The sequence below is a fragment of the Manacus candei genome, unplaced genomic scaffold (genome assembly GCF_025592945.1).
Source record: "Manacus candei isolate 608988 ecotype Guabito, Panama unplaced genomic scaffold, ASM2559294v1 h1tg000043l, whole genome shotgun sequence".
Taxonomy (NCBI): domain Eukaryota; kingdom Metazoa; phylum Chordata; class Aves; order Passeriformes; family Pipridae; genus Manacus; species Manacus candei.
In genome coordinates this window covers 10,489,499-10,511,104 of record NW_026138091.1, presented here as the reverse complement: position 1 = coordinate 10,511,104, position 21,606 = coordinate 10,489,499, and the positions used below count along the sequence as shown (strand labels likewise).

General features: G+C 38.5%; 1 protein-coding gene across 4 annotated transcripts in view; it reads left to right on the top strand.

Annotated features, from left to right (window-relative positions):
- TMEM117 (transmembrane protein 117) overlaps positions 1-21,606 on the top strand; it is a 188,061-nt gene that overhangs the window by 144,791 nt on the left and 21,664 nt on the right. For all 4 annotated transcript variants that reach the window (XM_051795522.1, XM_051795524.1, XM_051795523.1 and 1 more), the window contains one exon: positions 5,487-5,646. In XM_051795522.1, the coding sequence (XP_051651482.1) occupies positions 5,487-5,646 (160 nt within the window). The remainder of the gene's footprint in view (positions 1-5,486; positions 5,647-21,606) is intronic.

Below are 21,606 nucleotides of genomic sequence, written 5' to 3'. Positions count from 1 at the left end.
GGGAATCTACATTAATGTAATTTCTCCCACTTCTTCACGCCTGCAGAGCATGTTTTGGGGAGTGAGGTGCTCTGAAATCTGCCGGTAGTATCATTTCATATCTCTACCACACGTTTGTCCCCATCAGGGGAACAAGCACCTTATTTTAACAAAAGAGATCCCCTGTATTTAACTTTCTGAAAATTCCTATATTTCTAGGCTGTGTATGTATTACCAGTTTGTTTCAGTACCGCACTTAAGTGGATTTGCCAGTTATCTCTCCACCTGCCCTTTGGTTCACAGTATGGATTGATTGCTCTGGGGTGCACAAGTGGGATTTCTTCTGGGTGCATCTGAAGTGGAAGGTGTTTTTTGGGATCTCACCTAGTATGCTGCAGTTATGGATAGGTGCTCAGTTTAGCCCACAGTATGCAAACACTGTGAATATGGGATCCTCAGCACCAACTGTGTTATTCTATGGCACTGCTGTACCCCACGGCACTGCAATAGCTGCTGATAAAGGCAGAACTCTCAAGTCCCTGTTCCCTCTCTCCTTTCAGAGCACTGCCCTGTGGGGGCAGAAGAGCAGTGGCCAGCTGGAGGATTGAAGCTGTGCTGCTTCAGAAAACCCAGATGCTTTTCACCAGCAGAGCGTCTGTCCCTTACACTTGCTTAATTGCTGAAGCAGTGCTGACACCAAGCAACAAGCAAATTAAATATTTTATTTTAAGTGAGTTTAGAGTTGCTATTTTTGACAGATTAAATAACAGAACACTTCCTAATTAAGGAAAGCGAAATAAAAAGTGTTGGCATTTGCATATGGATATCTGCAGTAGCATTGTTCTTTATAGTTACTGTACACTGTGTGACTGTATGTTTGGCCAGTGCTGATTCTGAGATTAAAAATTGTGTAGAGTATTTAACTCGATGGATGATCTTTCTTTCCTGAGGTCTGGAAAGCATTTTTAGATATCAAGAGCAGTAAAATTTATTCCTCCCCTTTATGTAAGTGTTTTCACAGGGTGTTTGCAAGTATTTGGGTGCATTCATGAAAAACATTACATTATAAACAGCTAGTGCCAAGGCAATCAGCAACAGTGCAAGTGCATTCCACAGCAGAGCAAGGGATTGCAGCATATGGGGGGTTTCCTGAGCTGGGAAAGCCCCAGAGGAGTGCAGAGACCCGCCAGGAGCTGGCAGTGTGGTGTGGGTGGGGACAGTTGTAACAGCAGACACTTTACTCCCACAAAGGGCAGCCCTAAGGATTGCAACCAGCTTCTTTGGTCCTGTCTTATATGTACTGTCTCAAACAGACATTGTATTAGGCAATACTTGGAATGCTTATTAGCAATGCTTCGTGGTTTTTAAATAACCTAGCTTAGTGGCAATTATGTGTGAAATTATGATGAAAAGTTCTCAAAATGCTGTGTCATACAAATCGAAGAGCTACTTTTGCCAAAGCACAGTTACGTGGTTTTTTCTGGAAAAGATGTAGTCAAAGGGCAAGATACTGTTTTTTGTCTCTTGAAAAAGACAGAAAGAAGATGAAGAAAATAGCCAAAGTTTGTCTTTCATTTCTTCAGTTGGTCTTAGAAGAACTCTTGCTATCTGATCATCAAAGCTGTAGCATCGTAAAAGATTTGGCAGAGGGTCGTACTAGAGAAAAAAAATTCTGAATACCTCTAACCATGAGCAGCTCAAAATTGTGTATTATTTTCTGCTTATATATGGTTGCAAAAAGAATTGTATTTAACATTTGAATGAAAAACTTCACTTTTGCTATTGACAAATGAGGTTCCATCACAGACCAGAATTTTTTTTTTGTACACTTTGCCTTGCTGATTTAGACATGAAGAACCAAGAGACTCAAATTGGAAACAGTTCTTGTTTGTAAACTTGTATATATTTCTTAGCTTGTCTTTATCTTTCTAGGGACAAATTCTGGTTTATTCAGTTTTGATCTCAGTACAGGCAAGTAACACAGACTGTTTCCTGAAGGTGTGGTTGGAAGGAGTCAAAGGTACTTCTGATATAGGTCTGGAGGGGATGTGCTTTGAATGGTTTTGTGGTACTGCACTGAGGTGGCAGTAGGATCAGGACCTCATGGGCACTACCTAGGGAATTCCTGATGTGGGAGGTAGGACATGCAAGACAGCAGAAGTGGATGTCTCCAAGCATCCAGGACATAAGATCGCTGCAGTACCTTATGTCTTATCTCTACAAAGTTGAGGTCATGACCCTCTCTGCCATGAGAGATTGTCTGCAGTGACTACCGATGACTAAAACCTGCTCAGGCTTCTGCTCCATGTTGTGTGTAACCTCTCATAATGTTCATTGTCCTGGGGAATAGATTTTAAGTGTTTGGTCAGCTTGGTCAAAGCTTATAGTACAATAAAGTGTTATGGAAAGGTGCAGAAGGAGAGGTGCATTTGGTTTGGACCTTGCCAAGATTTTGAGGACTAAACTAATTTTCTGTTGGCAAATGAGGCCCAGTAGTATCAACTCAGTTTTGCATGAATAACTTAGTTTGACAAAATCAGTCCTGGCAATCAAAGATTATAGAGATACAGTCTAAAAAATTGTTTGTTTCTTGAGAGGTTTCTGGCAGTAAAAATTCCACTCTTTAAGCTTCCCCTCAGTTCAGTGTGGCACTGAGAGTTTTAGATCATCACTGGCAGTGATAAGCACAGATTTTTGTGGACCTACCTAATAATTTTAACTCTTCAGTATGCAATTCGCCTGGACAGTGTTTATTTGCAGACTATTGAGAAGTATGGGCTAGGTTGAAAAATGTGTATTATTGCAATTGCATAGGTGCCCAGGGCACATAATCATTCAATACAACAAGCCAGAATTAGGAGTGAAATATAAAAGTGTATTTCCTTTGTGAAGTAGAGACAGAAGTTGCATTTCCTATCGCCTGGGACAGAGAAGAGTCAGTCCTCTCTTGTCTTTCCCCTTGCACCCTTTCTGTAATGAGAAGGAGAGGTCCTGCCAGCAACGCTGTGGATAGTTTGATGGCATAGCTCTTTCTTGGTAATGTGCATTGCAGAATATTGGGCAAACTACATGTTGCCCAAAATGTTGCAGGGTAGCTCACATTGGTTCATCTGATACAAGTTATGTCAAGTTAAATGAAGTCCTCATGCTTTTTCCATAATCTCCAGGACACTGTACTTTCACAAGAAGTGAACTGAACTGTAACCCAAATAAACTCAGTTTATAATAAATCCAAAAGCATGTATTGAATATCTTGCTGTGTTCCAGTATCATAGGTCAAAAATACAACTGAGTGCTAATTATGCTGTTTAATGCAACTATCTGAAAGTCTGTTTCCAACCTTTTTTATTGGTCTCACATTTTCTTATTCTATTAGCAGCCCATTTTCTACTCCCTTCCCTCCCTATTTGACATTTCAGAATGAATAACAAAGCAGTTTTTTTAAGTGCATATGCATTTCCTCAAGGAAATCAGAGCTTGAGCACACACATTAGTCTTTACATGCATGCCGATGAAGCATGAATAAAAATATGTCTGCCTTTGCTTGCCTACGTGCCAAAACTTGACCTTCCATGCTTTGAACTCTTGCTCCAAAATGCAAATGCATAATTCAAGAGGACTGAGGCAGAATAGTGTTGAGTTCTGGGTATATGGTTTCCATAGCAAAATACTCAGATTTGAATTACAGTTCTAAACTGTTCCACAAAAGAGGTCGAGGAAAACCAGGGCAACCAGTGGCCAGGGCAGTATGGCCTGGCCAGCAGACAAGTCCTGAGGACTGTTTTCTTTCTGGAGAACGTCTCAGAAAAAGTAAGAACATTAACCTCTATGTGAATTTCAGATATGAAGGTGAAATAAGTAGGAAAAAACCACCTATGTGTGTCTCAAGAAACTATATGCAAAAGGGAACCATCATGAATTGTCTTTCCGAAGTAAACTATTCTGGGTATGTACCAAAGTGTAGCTTGTAGGAAAGTCAGTCAGCTTCAAGTACTGACAGGTGAGATGGTAGCTAAGCAGATATTTTGGAATAACAGGGGTTGAATATTGCTTAGGTCTAATGTGCTTCACTTCTTTTTTTGTTTTGTCCTTTCCCAGATGCTGGTAATACTCTCAAAAGAAAATTGTTATGGTGCCAAGCATAGTGTTGCATATAACTGAATTAATTTATTAACAATAAAAATAAATGTTGAAGGTAATGGTGGCAGCAATCAAGTAATTTTTCATCTCATTATATCCTGAAGAAGCACAGCCCATTGTGACACAGAAGAATGATGTTTAAGAGTCCAAATGGGTACACTACTGCTTATGTGCATATTTGTTTTCCCTTCCTGCACAGACACAGCCAAGGCTGCTGTATAAAAGGAAATGAGTACAGACTGGTAGCCTGTGACCCCTGCTATACAGATTTTTCTTTTCCTCTGCTGAGTACTTGTCCTGTTTGGAAATGTCATGGGACATATTCTTCACTTTGTTTTACAACCCTCGGTAGCTGAAGAAAATGAGACGTTATTGCTGTAGAAAAAAAATTCACCCACCCTGCCACAATTATTTACCCATGTGTGTGAATTCAGATGTTGATATGCACCTATTATAGCACAGACTTACTGGAAACTATGGGTACTGGGAGAAGCCTTGTTCGCCCTCAAACTACCAGCTAAGTTTTCCTGCTTCCATGGAACCAGGAATTCAATCAGTCATTGCTGCCAACTCCAAAGGATATCACCAAAGTGCTGATGGAAATGATGTAGAGTTATCTTGCAGGAATAGTTTATAAAGATATTTTCTTAAGTACTGTGTTCCAGAATTGTATGAATTAGTCAAATGTGTCTTCTGGAATTCTTGTAGCATTTAGATGGAGGCTTTATTACTTTTATAATGCATTCCTTCTCAGACTTCTCAGAAATGTCATAAAATGTGTTGAAAAATTGTACAAAAAGCATCTTAGAAGACACAAAGCAAAATCTTTCTACAGTCCCCAGGATTTTTTTAAAAATTAATTTAGTGCAATTAAAGTTTCTTTTATTCAGACATGTTTCTGTATAAAAATTAGACTTCAGAGATAGTGTTCTATAGCTCCTACAGCTTAGAAAAGATTTTCAAAGGTTCTAATGTCTTTAGTGCCTTAGACAATGTTTTCTCAATTTGTCCATTTGAATTTGGCATAATCATACAAGCCTTGGTACATTTTACTTCTTTCTTATTTTACTTAATTCGTTTGTATCTTCAGTGAAAAATATGGAATGAAGAACAGCAGTGATATACTCCAGCCAAATTTTGCAACATGCTTAGTACTAGCTACTAAATTTCTTTTCACTAAGGATACTGACTGCTTTCCTAGTTTGAATTAAAAGATTTGTTTGTACACTTAATTTTCTTCAATCTCTTTCCATCAGTGGAAAATCACTGATAAAGCACCAGCTGACCATTAGAAGACAGATAAAATGGAATGATGCATCTTCATTACTATCGTATTCTCTCTGAACTATTTTTTTTCTCCCTTCTAGGACGGTTCTATTTACTCTGACCTCTGTAGTTGTGCTTGTCATCACTACTGACTGGATCAGCTGGGACAAGCTGAATCGTGGATTTCTGCCAAGTGATGAGGTCTCAAGAGCCTTCTTGGCTTCTTTCATCTTGGTGTTTGACCTTCTTATTGTCATGCAGGTACACTCTCCTAATGTTTCATTCCAGCTGCTGAGGCTGCCTGGTCACTGTTTCATCTGGAGCAAATGGTGTTTAGCTAAGGCTACATGAAAGTAAATAAATGCTTAGTTTGCAATCACTATTAGTAGGGGCATATTATAACATCAGTCTCAGTGACTTTGCAAAAAGGCCACTTGCCTTTTACTGTGAAAACATTGCTGATTTCTCTTCTTAGACTACCAGGTAAGAACTACATGACTTTCCCAATTAGTAAGTGTTTTCTGCAAAAATTATATCAGGAAAAGAAACATATAAGCTGTTTTGTAAATCCAGAGCTTCTCTTAGGAAGAAGAGATAAATTCAGCCAAACAAGGAAGAAATATTTCTGTATTTCAAGCTTTTACAATAATAGGCATACACACATTACAGCAATTCAATAGATGAAAATTTGCTATTAAGCTTCAACTTTCCACTTTTACATGAAGATTTCCTTACTTTGATGACAGATTCTTGTACTATCTTCTGCCAGCAGGGTTAACTGGGGATATGATTCCCTGTAGTCTGCCTGATGTCTGCGCCTTTGAATCTAGCTGTTAGGAAAGGAATCTGGGTCATGAGTATGTGGCCAAAAACCTCCTTCATGTGATGCTGTACTCTCCCCTTTACATTTGTCTGTGGTTTGAGCCCTTTGTGAATAATTTACCCAAAGCTCTGTAAAAAATTGGGTCATTTGGACTGAGGCACTGAAGATGAGTATTGAAGACTTGAATGAATTTTGCTCTTAGTCCTAGATGTGTTAGACTGATGGTCAGCAAAGAATTTGAGAAGAACCAATGTGTCCTTTGTTTCCAATAAATTACTAAATCTGCTAGCAAAGACCATTTCTTAGACACTTAGTTCTCCTTAATGAGCTATCTATTGCTTGAGCAATTGTCACAGAGGTGACACTGGTGACACTCAGGTTTTATCACTGCTGTACTAGGACTTTAAAGCTGCATAGAGTCCTATAGTTCAGTTTTGTTTTCTAATGTCCACCAATGGTCAGTGCTCACTATGGTTCATGGTTAGAACTAGGAGGATAAGAAAGGAAATACTGTTTTTCTGGTAAGATTTCTGGTGCTTTGTTTTCTCTCTCTTTGAATTTCACATTTTGTTTGATGCTTCAAATAGATTCAAGAGAATTTATAATAAATGATTTTACTTTGTAGGACTGTAATGAAAGTGTGAATGAAAATACAGGATGTATCAAGCTATACTGAATTTGATATTGAGTGCAGGGTAGAGAAACAGAGCTGTCTTTGTACCAAGTAATTATTAAACCATGCTTTTGACTTTGAAAAATGAAATTCCAACCTTGGAGTTGCTGAATATAGAGAAGAATTGTATGCGAAACAGCTTGTCCTGAGTAGTCATTCATATTTTTACAACACGAAGCAAGAGGGTCTTTTAAATTGCATTTCTAACAGATATTTGTGTGATAGAATTATTTATTTATTTTAAGTTATTTATTTGGACTATGAAACTGTATTTTATTTGCAGTGCAGTTCTACCATCCTGAATAGTGTGGCTGGCTTCTGGCTCCGGCTGTGCTCCTGCTAACCTTGCTGGGACACATCCCTTCACATCTGCCATCCCTAGAATAAAGAAAAGGGACCCTGAGTGCTTGTTTTAGATGGCTGCTGTGTATTCATCTCCATGTGCTTTTAACTGCTCTATCTTTAAAGTTAATGAAGAGATCAAGGTATAGTTGGGGTGCCCATCCCCTAAGTCATAACAGAAAAAGGGTTATAAAGATTGCGTAGCTTGAGTACAGAGCTGCAGCCCTGCAAGGATGCTGCTCAGCTGTTTCTACACCTAGTAAAAGAACCAAAGTAGCATTTCTCTGCAAGTATGCATCTTTGGACCGTATCTGACTCTGGCAGGTAGGTTGATCTTCACTTCTCCCTCTGCTATCGGCCATGTTTTGAAAGGAATTTAAGTTTCACTGGGTCTAGGACAGTGTATCAGAGTTAACACTCATTTTAGGCTGCTTGAGAGGCAACACAGAAGACTCTATTTCAGTCTTGATTATCAGGACATTATCCAGTGTAAATAAAAACACGGATTTTTTTTTCTAAGTATAAAAATTGCATATTTAAATATAGAAATTGCGTATTTTCTCTTTGAAAAACAACAGATCAAATTCAGTCCAAATGTAGATGAGCATTAGTTAATTTTAAAGTACATATGCTTGCTTATAGTAAGAGAGTAAAAACCCTGCACATTTGTTGGTTTTTTCACAGTATGGAAGTGAGGAAGTCAAGTCATTTTCACAGTGTGTTAAATTATGCTGTCCTCATAATTGAGATGGCAAGATGCCAACATATGTATATTTCTGGCACTCTTAGCATTCACTGCTGTACATGGGCCTCATTATATTTTTAGCATTAGTTTCAGACTGAGTGCAAAACCACATATATTAATGCAGAATATATGGTAGTGCTATTATCATGTAATAGAACTTTTTAATTCACATAATTCATTCTCTTTCTCAAGATGTAAAGGAAAAGGCGTTATTTAATGGAGTAAATATGAAAAATTGAACTATAATCCCACATTCCAAATATCTGTATTTGAACAAGTAGACAATAACTGATGCATTAGTCTATATACTGCTTTTTATTTATATATTTATGTATGTATGTGTGCATTTATTTATTCATTTATTTATTTTAATTTTTATGATACCATCTTCTTAGTGATTTTGCTAATGGATAGGAGATAGTTGTGGCTGGATTACTAAACCCTGTGTGTCCAAGGTAGATGAATCATTTCAACTTGGTAGTGTCTTTTGTGAGTGGTTATAGGTTTCTCCGGATTTGTGAAAAGTCCATGGAGTATTTCAGCATTGTGTGATTTTACATGCTATAGCTCACTTGCTGAGCACTTTGAAAGTCCTATGGCACAAATTCTTGCAACTCTTAAGACTTACTGCAACTTTTTGTCCGGCAGTACAATCAGATACAATGTGTAAGTGATTTAAAAGTTGCCTGAAAATAGTATTTGTTACCAAAAGTAGAATTTATTCTTCAACAAACTGAAGAAATTCAGTAGTTGATGAGTGGAATAGACAGAAGCCAGGCAGCATTTATGTATCGCAGAGATTCTTTGAGAAGGCTCTTGTAAGTGAATCTTTACCCAAACTAGCAAAATAATACCATTAATATCAAATGGGAGTACACTCGTAAATAAAGAGAATAGAATTTTGTCCTTTCAAGTAACTTTAAAGAGATGAAGGTCAAAGAGAGTTCGACAATTAACAACGTTACTTTATGACTAGTGCTGGATCTCTGCATATGCAGATATTAGAATATCAGCAGGTGGATTTTTTTTAATAATAGCCATTTTTCAAATTTTGCTTGAATAGTTAAAGATTGAGTAGAAATATGGTCTTGTCCACACAAAGTGCGCAAAGACTTGATTTTTAGAGTTGTGTCTTTTTTAGAAAATCTGTTTAACTCTGGAAATGTAATTTAATGTTACTATTAACTGGATTTACACTCTAATTTGATAGAATTAATTTACACATATGCAAACAAGAGGAGAATCTTGGTTTATACTTCAAACAAAATACACAGGTATAGTAGTTTTCCTTTGACACAGATAAGGAAGAAATGATTTTGTGTTCATAGACAAGCAGGATATACAAAATAATTTGTCATTCCTGTCAAGTAGACTCTCTCATCTGTACATTTGATTCAAGGATGGTATGTAATTTTTTTTGTTTTCTATCAAGCAACAGCAGTAAGTCGTTTTAAGTAGCTGATGTATAGTTTGTTCCTGAGGAATTTGCCAGACTTTGAATGAAAATGTTCTTCTTAAAACCTTCCATTCAGCACAAAAACTTCTGAAGACGGGAGCATGTGAATGTCAAGGTACTCCCCATCATACCTTTGCCAAGCTTTGTAACATTTTGAAAGCAATATAACAAAGGACAAATCAAAACCCATAAGAAATGTCTATGTTTAGCAGATAGCAAATAGCTTTTCCATCATCTCTGACATTCAGAATTTCTGTATGTGAGAAGTTACTATGGGTTTTTAATCATGTACTACTTGTCCTTTCAAGATGTGAACCTAGCCATAAGGGCAGGTGACCAGTGACAGATTTTTCAGATGAGTCGGGATAGATGGGAATTCACCTTCAGTAAAACTGATGGCTTATTCAGCTCCATTACTGGTGTCCCCAGCTGATACCATATGGCAAGGTTGTATAGGGAGGAGCCATATACCCTGGACTACTTCTGTCAGACATTATGTGGAGTGTTTCACTTCATGCAGAGTACGTTACTCTTCACTAGCGGATTTTAGACATACCTGTCAAACAGCATTACAGAAAGGGATAACCATTTTGAAGACATACTTGTACTCAGCAGACTGTGCAATGTTTGCCAAGAAATCCTGCTGTGAGGGCTGGCTTTTTGGTGCTCTATCTCCTATGTCCTGCAGATCTCTGAAGGAGAGGGGACAAGTTCAATTGAGGTAACTTTGGGAAAAACCTTGCTGTAGCAAGTAATAGATTTTTCTTCCAGCAAAGTCTCTTACACTGTAAAGACTTTTTGCTTTTCTTTTGTCCTTTCTACATCCTTATCCTTCTTTGGAATGTGGAAGTGTTCCTTATCAGCACTGATGTAAAACATTCAAAAATAATCCTGAAATAAAAGTGAATTAAGAGGACCAGAAAGAAACAATCTTGATGTAAAGCTTCACTTTATTTGTACTTACTATGAAATTCAAGTGACATACCTGAGTACATTCCTAAACACTGTTTAGCCAACAAAATGATAAAAGTTTCTCATGCCATTACTGGCACCATGGCATTTCTTTCTGGTGGATCAGATGCAGGTTTTTCTTTCCTATCTAAGACTTGTTCCTTTTCCTGAATCTGCCTTCACAGATGCAACTCATGGATTTATATCTGCATTGAAATTCTCAGTCCCAAAGTGCTTTGTTTTATTTCCTTGAAAGTTACTGTTTTGAGTGATATCAAGTCTTTCTCCTTTCAATTTTGAACACAGGACAGTGGCTCTCCCGAGCTCCACTTTCATCCATCAGACATCTCTTTTGTCTTAACTTTCCGGTATCATCTCTCTGTGACTGATATCAAGGGAGTGGATTATTTCCTGACTGTCATGTACTGAGAGGGACAAGTTAGTGTGCTCCCAGAAATGGCCAGCTCAGGAATGAGCAGGTGGAAATGGAGACAGAATAAAATTTCCTTGTCCATCTGACACAGAAGTGAGGCTCTGAGGAACCAGTGCATGGACGCTCCACACCTCTTTCATGTTGTTGTTTTTTGAGGACAAGGCAAAGAAAACGGAAATGTACTGTAATTATAGATCAGAGAATGAAAGAATGCATTTGTAATCCAATGCTTTTATTTTGGAGGAAAACACTTTAGAGTGTGATGGAAATGTACATCCTTTATGTAAAAGGATGATGAGGGGGAAAAAGTACAGCATTGATATGTATAATTAAACCCCAGAAGTTTCTGTTTTCAAAATCCAAGTTCCTTCTGAAAATCCTTGAAACATTCCCTTGCCCCCTTGCCAGAACCCACTATAAACTACAGTTTATTTCTTCAAGTCTTTTAGTAACTTTGGTACTAAAATAATTACAAGCAAAATAATTTTCTGCTGAGAAAAGGTGGATGTATCTTGTCCCTTATTGCACATTATATACCTTACCTTTTTAATGAGCTGTTTTTTCTTGCAATGTTCTCATTCTGTGCTTGTCTAGTTTGATAATCAACACCATCATTTTATGCTGTGGATTTATGTCAAACAAGGCAAATACGGTATTTTTAAGTACACTTCGGCCTTTATACTGGTTGCAGATGGTTCAATCTTGCTTGGGTGCATTATATTTGTCTCAGGCATTATAAATTCAACTCCAGTGTTTTCTTCAGCTGCTGTAACTTGGTGTATTTGTGCTGACCCGAATACTCTCGTGCCAATTTATACTGGCTGAGGGCTGAGCCCTTTTTTTAGCTCTGTCACTTAGTTCCTCATTTGCAGAAAAGGAACAACTGTAGTTCTTTTCTTTCACTAGTTGTGTGATTGTCTGCTTAGACCCTGAAGTGCTCAGAGAAGGAGGCTGTCTGACTTGGTACAGCTCCTAGTGTAATCAGGCACCAGTACCAGCTGGAGCATCTTGGCTCTGAGATGACTACACACAAAATGAATTAGCTGAAAAAGCTTCTCATTTGTCACAGTTGTTGCCTTTTACCCTGACAATGGGTATGTGCTATATATGTGACTCTGAGACCCTTCACTGGCAGTGCAGGTATTTGCCTGACATAATGAAGCGGTTTTCAAAAGCAGACCTAGCATTTTCACATACTGCCCCTTGACACCAACATATCCAGCCCAAATACACGAAAAAACATGGAATTCTAGGAACAAAAAAATCTGGAAATTGTTTGCAAGTCTTTCACAGGACTATTTTCATTTTTTCACATATTCTGCTATAATCAGTGTGTGATAGGCTTTGTTATTGTGGGATGTATGTCTGAGAAGTGTTGTGTTGCTTAAGACTGTATTGGAGTGATTTATGTTGGTATAGCGTAATGGTGACATTCAGATAATTTCAACTCTCCTCAGCATTGCTCTGGAATATATTATTTGATTGTAGAAATCTGTTACACGGGTTTCTGTCTAAAAATGAAAAACCTGAGATAAGATTGAACTGGTTCACTTGCTTTCTGTGTGAGAGAATTGCAAAAGATAAACCTCAGTTTGCCATAATTAGGCAGAGCGTTGTCTTATGACAAGTTTTATGCCATCCATAGCTTACATTTAGCTACAAGGCATACTGAATTTACAGGACTTGGGGACAGGTTGTACAGGGTGTATAGATCTGCCTATCAACAATACTGAGTTCAGGTAAGGGGAAGGAGCAAAACCAACTTCTTTGCTCTTAATCAAATCTTTGAGGGGAACTGAAACGAGAATATGCTTGATGTTGTTGGTCTAGCTGTGTTATTTCTGCAAAGCTGATTGAATGACATGTTTATACCTCCTTGAAAAGTTTGAAGCTTTTTATATGAGACATTAACAAAAACACATGCTTACTTTTATTGCCTTTGACTTTTTCCAATATGCTAAAAAGCTCTTTGTATAACAAAAGGGACGTATGTAATCACTGTCTTGAGATATTGAATACGTTACATGTTTATGCATCTGTTAGAAACAGAATTTATTGAAACCCTCAATAAGTAATTTGTTCTCATATGTATAGAGAAGGGTAAGTATTCCCTAGTGCTTTTAGTGATTTGAAATTATGGTTGCAATGGTTTCTGATTTTGAACTAATATTTAATTACTTAGCTGTATTGTATTTGGCATCATGTCCCTGTGGGTCATAGGTGTTCTGTCTGTCCTTAAGTGGAACAAGTTTCTAGTTTCCTACTGTTCAGAAGTTAAGAAGCTTCCCTTTTCTGGTAATGTTTGCCTGCCTGTACTGTAATGCTTATTAGGGAAGGAAATTCCCCAGCATAACACTTGCCAGATCTGAGAGACAGATGGGGAACCAGCATTGCCTAACGGTGTAGCAGCAAAGCAGCTAAATCAGCATGCCTCTAGAGTCTCCCAAATAGTCTCAGTAGTGTGCTGCACCTGACTTTGGACTGTGCTGTCTCGGCTGGTCCCCAAATAATTAACCTCTTCTTTATCTCTTCCTAGTAGTTAGACAGTATTTGCAATATAATTCTTCATTAAGATTCCTTAGAGCCCTGCCTGAGCCAACAGGTGCTGTAGGCACATCAACACATTGTCACTACTGTTGAAATGGTACAAGCAGAGACAAAGGTGATGTTAATCAAACTGGGAAAGAGCTACAGTTTTCACCTCGCTCTCCCTAACACTTGTTCGATTGCTGCAGTAGCCAGTAAAGCTGAAGTTGTCTTGATACTTCTGATGCCAGAATGACACAGCCTCAGGTAGTATGGAATGGTACTGTGTGCCTTCATCTTCCACTTCATTAGCAGGGAGGGCAGCCACAGGCATGGAGGGAGCCACCTGTTATCAACCAATGCAAGGTGGAGCTGTCAGGGCCTCTGAACTCAGTCACAGCAGGCATGGAATCCCCATTTCTCCCTGGATGAAGGTAGGTGAATTAAAGAGCTCCTTTCAGGACTGGCTCTGGGGAAGGCAGTGCATGTCCTAAGGCAGCCCTGTGCTGGGGCTGGTTTGAAGCACTCATGAGGGCCATAGAGAGAAACCCGGACCCCATAGTCATGGCTGCAGCTCCATGCCTGGCCACCTCCATCTCATAGCAGGCGTTTGCAAGCAGTCCCTGTCTCTGAAGAAAGATCATGAGTGGAAGCCAGATGGTCCTGCTGTGCAGGGTGGCACGGCAGCGAAGAGAATTGCTTGAAACTGGCTTAATCCCCTGAAATAGTCCCTCTCCATCCAGTAGCACCGTACAGTGCACCAGTGGCACGGAGGGAGGCACAAAGCCAAGGCAGACGCTGGTGTTGGTGCTCCACACCCAGGGAAGTACTCACATGATTTCAGTGACCCAAGCATTGCAGAGCTGCTTTTCTGCTGTGGCCAGCCAAATTTGGCTTGCGCCTTCAAGAAGCTTTTGTTCTGTCCTGACCGACTCTGTTTCCATTTCTTTCTCAACAACCATAGAAGCCTATGGAGCACTACACTTCTCAGTTCATTCATGGCTTGCACCCCTGCCGGCATTAATTTAGTGATACAGTAATTCAGAAGACTGCACTGTAGTTGCTGTGGCTGGTACTGGTCATTTTGGGCTGTGGTTTGATTTTGTCTTTCAGGGGAGACATTGAAGCTCTTCCTTTCATATAAAACCAGCTTCGATTTCATTCCCTGTCAGTTCTGACTGAGCTCTGCTATAATGTTGTTTCCCATATCAGGTACCACACAAGGAAGTAAATTATGGAAATTTGTGGGTAGGTAATCCGTTTTATCGCCTGTAGATGAAAATGAGAAAACATCTCTTTCTAATGTATCTCACTATGGATTTAAGGATATAATCCTATAATCCTTCTTGGATGGCTCTTTACTTTGAGTTTTTCTCAGGTGGTTTTTGATCTTGACTATATACAATGTGCAACACACATTGGATCTATAATGAAATTTCATTCCACTTCAGAACTGTGTGCCCAAAGTGGAGAAACAAATAATCCTCAACAGCAGCACTGATCCCAAGTATAGCACACAATCTATCTAGGAGTAAGTGGGGAAAAAAGAAGTGATTAAGTGATCTGCTTTATCAGGCAGCCAAAGTTAGATGAAGCTAAAAGAATTGTTGTCCCATCTCAAGACCACAAGTGTATTTTTTGATGGCCCTGATTTAGCCTGGTTTCTGCAGACTGTGTGTTGGAGAAAGCTGCTAAGAGTGCCCAGACTGTGCCTGGTGCCATTTCCGAAGGCAACTGCTTGGTGGTGCCCCAGCCACTTGCAACTGCCACCGCTCAGACAAGAGCTGCAGCGCATTCTCTTGGCTGTAAATTGTACTTTTGTCCTGACCTTTAGTTGCAAAGTAGCAGCTACATCTTCTGCATTCATGTTAAATACCCTTGGGGATGTTTCTGGCGTCTGGGCCAAACAATTACTGCACTAATCTAAATTATACAAAGTCTCACTATTCCTCAAGGTCACACTACAAAGATTTTTGTATCTGGACAAAGTGTTCTAAATACAGGAATGAGAGAAAGAAAAGCATCACAGTAACAAGCCTAATATCAGAAATGAGCAGATGATCATTTAAGCAACACAAATACAGTTACACATAAAAAATGGTGTTAAAAATGAGACAACACTAGTGAGGCTGCAGAGTCGTGCATTCAGAAGTTAGGAGATGCCAAAATTAAGTCACCAGTATAAACTTTTCACCCCTACTGGATGTATGCATTATGATAAAATCTGTAATTATCTATTCACATCTGATTTTTCCATAGGACCTCTGTCTCACTTGCTGCACTAGATGAATGGTGTTCACTTAATGAGAAGCTATTCAATATTTTGGTTTACCTTTTCTGTTCAGCCTGTGGCCCCAGGCCTTACTTACTGCACATGATAGGAACCTTAATATGAAGATGAAATTATTAATTTCCTCATGGACTTTTTTTGTGACACTCATCACTGTACTTCCTAAGGGCTTCTCAAGCATTAATATATTTGTCTTCTCAATAGCCTTCATAATAGGAGTATTATTGTCCATTATTGTCCACATTTTATACTCAGGCACAAAGAAATTAAAGTCAAAGGGCCCCTAATTTGAGATGTCTGAGGATATTATTATGAAAATGTATATTATTACCCATCTTTTATCTGAGCAGTTACCTAATTGAGGGAGGAGGGACTAGCATATTGTTTCATTAGGAGCAGACACAGCCACATATTTACTTGATGTAATCTTACATATTATAGTGACAGCCCTATTTCTCTTGTAGAATTCAAATGGTTTTAAAAGCAGTTTCTTTGCTTGTTTTGAATGATGGCTATAACTGTGCCATATATCTAGCTCCATAAAAAAGGTCTAATTACTTTTTACACTGATCTTAAAAGAGTAGAGTGTAGTCCTATCTAGGTAGTGTTCTGCACTACAGGACTCTTGCTATCTCTATGATATTTTGTCACCTCTTCCTCTTCTTCCCCAGTGGCCATATATTCAGGTCCAGTTCTCATTGAGTTCAATACCAGCCTTGGGCACTTGTCACTTGAACAAATCTAAGCTTAAGTGGGACGTGGAGGCAATCACACAGAAAAAAAAAAAAAGAAAAAGAAAAAAGGCAAACAAGTTATAACTGCTTGCAAATAGTTTAGTTTCAGAAATTCACTTAGTATCTCAGACATGTCATAGCAGAGTTGTTTGAATTCAGTTTCTCCTAGCAACAGCGACCCCTGTATCAAGAGGCAAATGTCCACCACAAAGCCATGTCCCTAAGGACCACATCTACTTGTTTTTTAAATACTTCCAAGGATGGTGACTCAGCCGCTTCCCTGGGTAGCCTGTCCCAGTGCATCTAACACAAAGTTGTGCTCTGGCTATATGCAACCAGCAAAACATTTAAATACCTTTATTTTGATTCCACATACTGCTATGTTGTGCTGTGTGCAAAATAAAAACCAGAAAGTAAAATTAATTTAAAATAATCGTCCCTTGTAGGCTCAATCTCAGACCTAGAGCCAAAAGCCCTTCTGCTTCCATCTTCCCTCAGCTCCAGATGCCTAGCTCCAGCTGCATGGAGAGTCCTTGAGAAGGAGAGATGGTTCTCCATCCCTTGGGTGCTATACAGGGCCAGCTCAGTCCCCGTTTGAGAGCAGTTCGGAGTCCTGCCAGCAGCAGCAATGGGGGTGAGAGGCAAAGGGGGAATGGAGGATGCTCTGTCTCTTTTCTGAAAGTGGCAGTCTCACATTCTGGTGAGCTCTGGGACCTGAGATTCTTTGGCGTGCTGAGTGATGAACAGTTTGGAAGATACTTGTGTCTGAACCTTTAGCGAAATTCTTGCAAGTAGAAAAATTATTGACTTTTCAGAGGTCCCTTAAACTCTTCCAGTTTGGGGCAGGTATTTACAGGGGAGCAAAAGGCACATCTCTAACACAAAATTACTCCCTTGCTAAACTGTATTCCTCCACTTCAAAGCATGAGACATTTCTACAAAGTAAACCAGCTTATTCTCTCTTTGGTCTCACTCTCAGAAGTGATTGAATAGTGCTAGTTGGAAATGTCAAAACCCCAAAACAGAAACATAGAACCAGATAGAAAAAAAAAACCGGCCTGAGGCAGACACCAGGCATGGGCAATGTCCAACCCAAGCAGGTAAATTTGGAAAATTTATAAGCAAATAAGACCAGTATACTGTGCACAGGCACGCTTGCATGATAAGCAGCAGTGCTGTGATTTCTGTCTGTTCTATATGGCTCCTGCCACAGTAGTAGTGGGTGTCTTTGTAGTATGGGTTGTATGAATGCTAGTGCCATTTCATAGCAAAATGAACCCAAAAAGGCCCTTTACTCATAGTGCAAAGAGTTTTCTGCAGTTCTTTTGCATTTATAAAACTATGCTAAGAACTGTGAAGGGCAAAACCCACCAGGTTTCCAATATCAAATTTTCTCACCCTATTGCTTTGTGGGAGGGGCCTGGATGGAAGAACAGCCCCTATCCCCTTGATGTGCTGAATTTCAGATCAACAGAGTTGAGACTTTTCCCAGCTCTACAGGGCTGTGTTCCAGCATCCTGGCTCCATTTTTAGCCTTCACTCAGACAGTGGCTCTAACTTAACACAAGTGTGTTAATTTGCAGATAAAATGCCTAATTGATATTGATGATGCTCAGTCTCAGCAAAGTTGTTATGTAGCCACTTCCATGTAACCTTTCTCAACCTCATTTTTGTGTTCATTTTTATAGCCATGTACTCTCACTTTTCCTTTAGATAGTGCTTGTAGGTATAAGCAACTTTGAACTCTCAAAAGATCTGAAAAATGAAGTTTTCATTCTCAAGACAGAGCAGGTAAATAAATTTCCAGTGTCTAGTGCAAATATACACGGTTTTGTTGTTTCTTCTGTAAAGAGAGCTTCAGCGAGTACTGCTGAAGGGACTGTCTGTCAGGACAGTATTATCTAGCAAATGCATTTTATCTACTCTATCAGTTAGCAGTATTCTTTGTTTATAAGACACAGATATCTATTGGAAATGCTGAAAAGTAGTGAGAGTCTTAAAAGATAATAGCTAAACTACAGGTTCCATTGGGGATAGAATAATCATGTCTGTATAGCCATATAGAACCATACTGGCATACAGGCTAGATGGGCCTCCAGGTTGTGTAAGAAAATTAGATTATTACTGTATTTTATGTTGAAATTATAGATTTGTATAACATTAAAGTTAGAATAAGAACATGCACTTAGTTTTCCTTAGTGATTTAGTTCTGAAAGGTAACACATTCTGCTAGAAATCTTTGTGCAGAATCATACTCACAAAAAGAGAAATTCAGAGATCAGTTATGTAATTGGTAATTGCCTTTGTATCATAGAAATCAGTGAAAGCTTTCAGGGTTTTTTCAGGGAAGTGGAATGTTGTCATTAGTGCCAATTAAGTAGCAAGCTTGAAATAACTGTTTTCTGTCAAAGAATCTGTTTTGTGGGACTTTACTCTTTCTTTATTAACATAAGGACTTCTATGTGTCTGGTAGAAATTCATAAGAAACAATTAGGGCTTTAGAATTAGGTATAAGGCAGTATAGACTGGAATATTATGTTTCTCAAGAAGGAAATAGTACTGCATGCTTCTTAAATGGTTGCTACAAATTATACAAGAGTTAAGAGAGAGATATTTTCCTTGTATTTTGACTCAGCTTTTAAAGTAAGAAGTTTGTCAGCTGACCGCAGGAAAATTCAGAAGACAATTGGGAATAAAATGAGAGAAGAAAAATTCATTAATATTTCAGGAAGGAGCAGTTAATTTCTGCTACTACTTTCATGAACTTATTTTGAGTTTCTAACAAAAGACTTGGTCATTCTAAATGAATGTTAAGGATTAGTCAAGACTTTGATCAGCCTTTATATTGATCAAGAATACAAGAAGACAGGGAAATGTTACAATGAACGTTGTGTCCTCAAGCATCGTGGATCTCCCATGCTGTGTTAATATAGTAGTTTCTAATCTTCTATGGCTCACTTGAACCATAATTTAAAAAAAAAATTCTGTTCTGTTTGATGTTTTTTGTAGCATAGATCAGGAAAGTCCGTCTTTTGTGGATGTGATTTGCAGTAGAAAGACTATGAGATGGAGCATTCAGACCTTTTCAGCATCTGCAAAGTCTAGCAGGGTCTTTGCTAAAGTACATTAGAAATGTTATTTTATTAATAACTAACTTTTGGAATTTTTACTTGTAGAATCCAATGAAATAACGTTTTGGGTAGACCAGAACATTTGGTTAACCTCTGCTGATTGCCAACCTCAGGCATGCTGATGCAGACCAATAGCCCAGTGGTCTTCAATTTCTAGATAGTACATTCCTGTAATAATAACCTGTGATGTGGTTCAGAATTGTTTTCCTGCATTATACCTCTCCACCTCTGATTATAGATTCTTTGAAATTGCAACAATGCTAGTTATAATCTGGTTGGCTCATATTCCTTTCATCCTTGCATACTTTGCAGACATGCTTTGTACATGCAAACTGGATAAACGTCAGTAAAAATGTACTGTTTCTGAGGAGACATCAAAGCGATGGTCTCTGTTTTCATTTAAAAACATGGCAGAAAGCATATTGTTCTCTGGGCTCTAAGTGCATTTACATAATTAACAGCAGAAGTACATGGCCAAGTCATCACATGGTGGGTCGGATTGCTGCAGACCAGCATATCCCTAAATATATTCTGTAGTGCATTTCTCATATACCTAAACTGCTACGTTTAAGTGTGCAGTTTTTATCTATTCATTATATTAGTAAATGTAGATTGCCCGGGGCCCTCTGATGTATAATTATGTGTTTGAATGAGCACAGCAACTTCAGTAGCAGACATTTGTTTTCTAGACATGTTAGGAGAATTATAATTGATGCCTTTTTTAGCACTGAATGAAAAAAAGATAAAAGTGCTGCTATAAACTGAGACTTGAATTAAGTTATGTGAAATACATAATTCACATAATGACTGTCCCTTTATAAATGTTCATATTAAGTAACCATATCATTTGGGATAATTCCTCCTTGAGGAATGCTGTGAAAGAATAGCTCATTCATTATCTTGACTTTGTGAATTGCTCTAAAAGCAGCTCCTCTGATGAGAAAATTGATTTAGCATCACTTTAAACTATTAAAAATAATGCTGGAATTCGGTATTTTCCTGTCCAGAAAGTTTCAGTAACTGTGTCCACAGTATGGCTTTGACTAATTAAACTGGAACTCCCCTCAAAACCACACACATCTACCTCTCCTCTGCATGCATATACACATGCAGAACCTTGCTTTAAAACACCACCTGGTCTATTAATCACACTGACAGAGTAATCACTCAGCTGCTGTAATGCAGGTCCCTTGATTCATTGATGGCAATAATTAAAAGAATTGGAGTTATGCTTGGAAGTTTGGAAGCCATGCATTTATCTGCAGACAGAATTCTGCGGCTGTGTACTGTCCTCCTAACAGTGTCTCTGACAAAAGGCAACATGTCATTTCCCAAAACTTTTGTCAGAAAAGTTCTTAAAATCAAAAATATGACCTTCTGATTTAAATCTATCACTTGTAGATATTTAGGAGAAAGTTATGGAAGAAAAGACAGTAAAGGAAAAAGCACATAAGTACTATTGTTGGTGGCAAAGGTTACAGAGATGTAAGGTTATGTGAATAGATAAGAAAGCCAAATTTCTGAAGCAAGAGAAATTGGAGGGGATTTCTTCCCCTCCAAAATGAGGGCTCATGAGGGACTTCCTAAAGAGATTTCCTAAAGAGAATTCTCTGTGGATGGAAATTAGCACACTGTCTTCCAAAAGTAGCATCAGCAGCAGACCAAAAGTAAAGACTGAATAGAACAATTGCAGGAGGGCATCCTTCAGAAGCATCTGTTATATTGGATAGGCTTCTGCCAAGTGCTGTACATATAGTTTCTTATCTACTCTGAATTTCCAAATTTTTTGAGGTTGTCCACCCTGTCTCAGTCTTTTTTTTTTTTTAATTGTAATTCAACCTTTCCATGTGATCAGCGTAGTTGCTATATTTAGATTCAAATCTCACTAGGAGAACACTTTAATTCATTGCATACCACCAGCCTCTGATTTTGACTTTGAGATTCAAAAAGACACCTTAATAACATTCTCGTTTCTTCCAAGGATTTTAAGGGGAAGAGTTCTGAAATTCAGACCAAACTGTTGCGTTTGTCAAGACCAGGGTGAGTTTGCTGTCTTTTTGACAAGTTCTCCCAGGAGGTTTCTGAACATTGAAAACCTTTCAGGGTGAAGTTCATGT